This window comes from Medicago sativa, chromosome 1 (genome assembly GCF_051527215.1).
Source record: "Medicago sativa cultivar Bolivia chromosome 1, Bolivia_mono, whole genome shotgun sequence".
NCBI classification, from domain to species: domain Eukaryota; kingdom Viridiplantae; phylum Streptophyta; class Magnoliopsida; order Fabales; family Fabaceae; genus Medicago; species Medicago sativa.
Window position 1 is genome coordinate 61949742 of NC_140749.1, and position 6218 is coordinate 61955959.

At 30.2% G+C, this 6218-nt stretch overlaps 1 protein-coding gene across 1 annotated transcript; it reads right to left on the minus strand.

Annotated features, from left to right (window-relative positions):
• On the minus strand, nucleotides 1-1751 carry LOC146956131 (uncharacterized). The gene is made up of 4 exons (XM_085726952.1): nucleotides 1496-1751; nucleotides 1282-1405; nucleotides 733-1103; nucleotides 1-609 (listed from the first exon to the last, which is right to left on the minus strand). The coding sequence occupies exons 1-4, from the start codon at nucleotides 1588-1590 to the stop codon at nucleotides 363-365; spliced, it is 837 nt and encodes a 278-aa protein (XP_085583078.1). The 5' UTR covers nucleotides 1591-1751; the 3' UTR covers nucleotides 1-362.
• Nucleotides 1752-6218: the final 4467 nt, after the last annotated feature.

Here is a 6218-nt window from a genome sequence, read left to right on the forward strand (position 1 = left end):
TAGACAAAATAATTGAACCTCATAGGAGAAGAAGCGTTAATCTGACAACACATCCCAACATCACATGTTTTCTGTGGTAAGTAAAAAACCACAATTCACAAGAACTTTACCATTCTTCTACCAATCCCATTACTCAAGGTTATTGCTGTTCTCACCTCTCTCTATCTACATGCTGAATAATCTCATTTTCTATAATGCATTAACATAGAAATATCAAATAATTTAGCCTTAGTCCATATTTGGACCGACCGTAAATTAAGCAAAATCATGTTGTGCACTGTAATTTTTTACACTGGCACAGTAATTTTGTCAAACTCACTGTTAATCCAAATATGCACTCATTACTGTCTCGGAGTGAGAAGTTACATTAGGCCAACGCGAATCGTTCGCCTTATTCCTAAGGAACTTTGAAGCTTTTCCTTGGCAACCCTCAATGCATCTAGAGCTTCAAAGACACTTTCATTGACTTGTTTGTGATTAGTTGCAGTAGCTTGAGATGTTGCTGTCACATTCACAGTCACAGGAACTAATGCCAAAGAATTATCAAAGGATTCTGCATGATCATTTTCATTCTCTGTCACTGATGATTTTGTGCTTAAACTAGAAATCCTGAAAAACATGACACCAAAATTCCAAAATTGACAACATGCTCAAAAACATATAATTAAAAAACAACAATTCATAAAAAATACAAACAAACAAAAATAATCACATGTTCAAATCTAATAATACCTGCTTTCATCATTCTTCAAATTCTCAAACTCAGAGCTTGGTTTTGAATTACTACTTGAATCATCAGTAATCTGAGAATCACAATCTTTTGATGTGGATGAACTATTCTGTGTCTCTGAAACATTTTGATTTGGTACTAGATTTTGTGTTTCATTTGCTTCTGAATAATATTTGGAATTTGAATTTGAACTAATTGATGATGATGACCCACAAGAATTTTCACAATTCTGTGATGAATCAGAATGCCCCAATTGTTTTGATTTGGAGGATTTGCTAAAAGATTCAAGCTTTTTCCTTAAAAATTTAAGCTTTCTCTCAGATTTGTCTCTTAATTTGATCTCTTCTTTAACCAATTTTTCCAACTCAACCAACTGTCAAAAAATAACTTTCAATTATTTCAGAAATAGAAACACAAACAAAATAAAAGTTATGTCAGAAAAACATCAGTGTCATTTTCATCTTTCCTTTATGATGATGTTCTAAACAATGTCACAGAAAAGTGAATTGAAACATTGTTACTATCAGTTAAAAGGTAAAAAATATTATTACCTTATTGGCCATTAATTCTGCTTGTTCCTTAGCTACTTTTGAAGCCTGTCTCTCTGCTAGTAACCTCCCTCTTAGACATGCCACAGTGTTCAAATTCAAACCTTCATCTACTTCCATTTTCTTGCTGTTAAAACCAATAATTCAACAATGTCATTCAATTTTTCACAATTTAATATATATATTGAGAGAGAGAGAGAGAGAGAGGGAGAGATACCTGCAATAGTGGTCCTGTTTGGTGTTAGCAGTTATGACATGCATTTGCTTATGATCTGAAGTTTCAGTTTCAGTTTGAGCAGAGAAAGTTCCCATCTTTTGTATTACAGAATCAGATCAGAACCAAAAGAGTTTGAAGATGTTAGTATTTTTGAAAAAGGGAAATGTGATGTGTAAGTTCAAAAATAAACAATGTGATTAAATTTGTGTATTTGAAAAACAAAGATGAGAATGGAATTTTGGTACAAGGTGAGTTTGAAGTCATTGTCTTATAGCTATAAATAATTAAATATCCACCTCCAAAGTACGATTCCTTTGTATTTTGGCACTTATTGACTGTAATTTTTTAAATATCTTTCAGTGTTTTTTGGCGCAATGTAAAAACAATTTCACACCACATATACTATTTTTTAATGCAAATAGGAATTCATTTATATGTATTATATAAATTTGTATTGTATTGTTTATTAAGGTCAACAGAGAGAATGCAATTTTTTAAATTTTCAACTACATGTCCTTTTTCTTTGATAATGACTGTTCACCAGATCAAAAATATATATATAGCAAAACATGCTTAATCAACTGTTTGCGTAATTAAAAAGATGAATTAATCTGTGTTCTAGTAGTTATTTGATGAATTCCTCTAAAATAATATAAAATATTAACTATGTGACTGATATACTAATGTTATGTCTTTTAAACCACTGAAAGGTTTATATATTGGTTTAAAAATGTAAATTTTGGTTGAGTCAAAACATGTGTTATTTATTTTTTTTGTATTAACCATCCGATTTTCAGAGAAATGAGGTACTGTTAACCCGAAGTTCGACTGTGACGTAAGTATAGTCTAAACAATTACAAAATGCGTATATTGGTGTATGACCATGGGCTTGGCCGGTTTGTTTTCATATATGATTCATGAGTCTGGAGTAACTCAGGGAGAGTGTTTTCTGTGATAAAGACACATAACTTCAGCAGCATTTATTGGTTAAAATCATGTTAAGTTTATATTTTGAATTTGTATACAGGGGGGAGATGATTCCGCTTGTCCATTTTTGATTCTTTAACAGTTACTATTTTTATAACTGTCACGTGATGTTCTTGAATTGTCTTTTTCCTTGTCAACCTTCCTTAATTTCATTTTTAATATCTCCTGTCTTATGGTCCATTGCATAAAAATAATTTGAGAAGTATTAAAGACATTTTTTTTCTAACACTTTTAACACTCATTTTTTTTATTGGATGAAACTTATCTAGATTCTACACTTTAAAAATGAATCTTATATAAAGTGGTAAATTTCACATGAGTTTCATTATGTAAAAAATTGAGCGATAGAGAGTGTTAAAAAAGAATATTTCTAGCATTTCTTATATAATTTACAGATAAAATTATACTACTGTTCAAACTATTTTAAAAATGAAAAAAAAATGAATATATGAAATTCTTAAATTTGCAATATTTTGTGTTAACTTTCCGAATTTAGAAAAATAGACGCAAGTAATCTAATGTTCGACTATGAGAACTTATCATTATTTTCAACCAAAGATTAAACTTGAGTACTCTTGATTTACAAGATTTTAACTTATGTTCAAAGTTAAATTACAAGCTTTTTTAAAGCAACAAAAATAACATTAGTTGAAGAAAAAAATAACATAATGGAAAGGAAATAATGAAAACAAAAGCAAAAGAATAAAAAGATGGGAGAATTGTTGACACAAATCAAAAAGCGCCTCTAATATGAAGGTAAATTATAAGGTGCTCTCAAGTTAGAAGGAGATTGATACTCTCTGGGTAAAATTCATTTAAAATTTGATTTGATTTTTAAATAAATTAATACAAAAATATGACATGTCATTGAATAGGTAGATAGTAAATACATACTCAATCAAACTTCATGTGTATCAACATGTTCACCTAATTTGATTTGTAAAACCATGCCTTTGGAGAAAGTTTTGAGTTTCTTAAGTTTAAGTATTAGAGATTTAGAAATAACCACAATAAACACATCATTCGCGGTATCCGTGAATTTAACTCGGTTGGTAGAGATATTGCATTATATATACATGAGTCGGGGTTTGAACTCCATATTTCTCAATTATTCATCTTAAGATGTGAAATTTTAGTCACTAAACTACTTGACAAAAAATAACTCACTATCCGGGACAATAACTCAACTTAATAGAGTTACGATCAAAATCAACTTTAACTCTACTTTCCAAAAAATTTGTATGTTCTTGTCATGTTTCATAATTAACATTTGGATTTGAATTTGTTGCTTCAACATGAACTGAATTCACATACTTTGTTACAATGCTTCGCTATGGAATTAAAAGTTATTCTTAGTCTTTAAGCATCACTAGGATGCAAAGTCGTCATCTTTTCCAAGCATGCATATGATGGCTTAATCCACATTAAACAAGCATTTCCATCTTTTTCCATTTCTAAGCTCAAAAGACGAGCACTAAAACTTAAGTGGCCAAAATAACTTTTAAATATTAACATTAATACAACTTAGTTTAAAAGAGATTAAATACACTACAATATACTTAAATGCAAATTTCAATTAAAACCTCATTAACTCCTAATTAAATAAAATTTTAGCTCATGGTGAGCTTAAAAAATATAATGGAAATGTGATAGATCATAAAGGAATTTATAATTCTAATCTTTTAGCGCCATAAGTAGTTTCGTTCGAATTCAAATTGATCTCTGAAGTTAGAATCTCCTCTTTTCAACTACCTCTTCAACATGTTAAGGCGTGTATTCAACATGTTGGAATATGTCTTTAACCAGAGCGTCGTCGAAAGGATTGTTTGAATTCCTAGCACCCTCAATATACAGATTCACCAAGGAGACAACAATTGTAGCGATTGGTTCATTTGGTTGCTTTAGACTTTTAAAAAGTGCATTTCATGAATTTGTATCCAACATTGTGTGGTAGCGTTCTTGATTTAGTCGAAATTGAAATTGGGTTCCAAGAAGATAATTGCAACAAATGCAGTGTGAGATTCCATGTGCAACGGTCCAAACACTTCGTAAATGAAAACACTTCGTAAATCTTCTTAAGAAGAGACATAAAATTCGTTGATTTTTTTACCAAGTGGAATTATCATTTACCTGCCAAGAGGCTTCCAATGTTTCAATAACATTTCATGAAGAAAACACGACTTGATAGGCACATCTCTCTTGGACATGGAAACCCAACCATGAATGTTGTTGCAACTAGTTTTAAGATTAAATGAGTTAAACAATAGGGATTTAAACTTGGTGAAGGAGAAAATACTAACATATTTACTTATCTAAAAAAAAAAAATCATTATTTTTTTTATGTTCCTTTAGTTTTAAGATTCCATTTTAAACAATTGAGCCTGCTCCACATTATTCAAAAACATGAAAAGGGGGCATTTGTACAACAAATCAAACAAGCAAGTAGGGCCAAATAGCCAATACTAATATTAATAATGATACTAAATTATGTATGCAATGTAACCGTGAAAATGGGTTGCAGAATAATAGTTCACGTTTCCATGAATAATATAACTGAACTATAATTACAAATTATGAGTTGCCTTATTTGGCTTGCACTGCACTCAAAGAAAAGAGCCAGTGTTTGCAACTCATAACATAATAATTCTGCATTGTAGATCCAATACTTCCACACCACCTAATACATTATAGTTATATATATCCATTCGAATGCATAAATGCTCGAAACTTTTAAGCATTTGCCTTTTAATTATTCAACTATAGGACCACTACATCTTTAATTAAGGGACGTATCCTTTTGACTAGGTCTTGTAGACCTATCTACCCCAGTTCTAATAATATTTGCTGCCTTGCTGGATCGGATAGGATGTTCATTTTCATCTTCTTAAACATATATTATGGCATGCATAAATGATAAAACCAAAAGAAAGAGGGGGGAAAACCAACCGATCCATCCAATTAATCTAATCTAATAACTATCAAACCTACTAAAGGGGGTTGGATCTAACGAAATGGAGTATATTCCTACAACGTAGCTAACCAAGTTTTACCGGTGGCTAGAAGAGGTACATTTAGACACATCGAATATGGTTATCTTCAATGCGAAAAGCCTACACCCTCCGGTCACTAATATAAGCAAAAATCAACATTTTGGATTCATTCATTTAATGATGTATGTGGTCTATAATAAAAACCACATACATCATTAAATGAATAAATCTAAAATGTTATTTTTTGCTTATAATAGTGATCGGAGGGTGTATAACATAAGAATAACCGTGACAACTATTTGAAACTTTTCTTTTGCTCGTATGTCATGTTTATTATGAAAACATATCGGGAAGGATCTAAATGTTTTTCCTTAAGTCATTATCTTTAATTGAAAACTCTCTCTTTTTTACAAATGTTTTAGGTATTAAGTATTGACGTTTTAAAATGGCTAATCTTTTCAAAAAATTGTTGTAAACATATAAGGAAGACTTCTCTTCTCCAGATTTTTTATTTTTTATTTATTTAAGAGTAGGAGTTAATTAATTACTCAACCACAAGGTGAGACGTTAAGTTTTTTTTAAAATACCTAAAGCTTATATAATGCAAAACTCACAAATTATATTCTAACGAAAATATAACTGTAATCACGACAATTTTTAAGACCGCACAAAATTAATACTTCTATTTATCCATTTGAAATGAAACTAATGTAATTAAATATATTACTATTAGTTTAAATACGTGA

Bases quoted from the DNA above. Each gene is read 5' to 3' on its own strand.
- LOC146956131 (XM_085726952.1), bottom strand. From the start codon at position 1,590: ATGGGAACTTTCTCTGCTCAAACTGAAACTGAAACTTCAGATCATAAG. The intron at 1,104-1,281 runs GTAATAATATTT...ATTTTTTGACAG, and splicing joins CAGAATTAATGGCCAATAAG to TTGGTTGAGTTGGAAAAATT. The intron at 610-732 runs GTATTATTAGAT...CATGTTTTTCAG, and splicing joins TTGAAGAATGATGAAAGCAG to GATTTCTAGTTTAAGCACAA.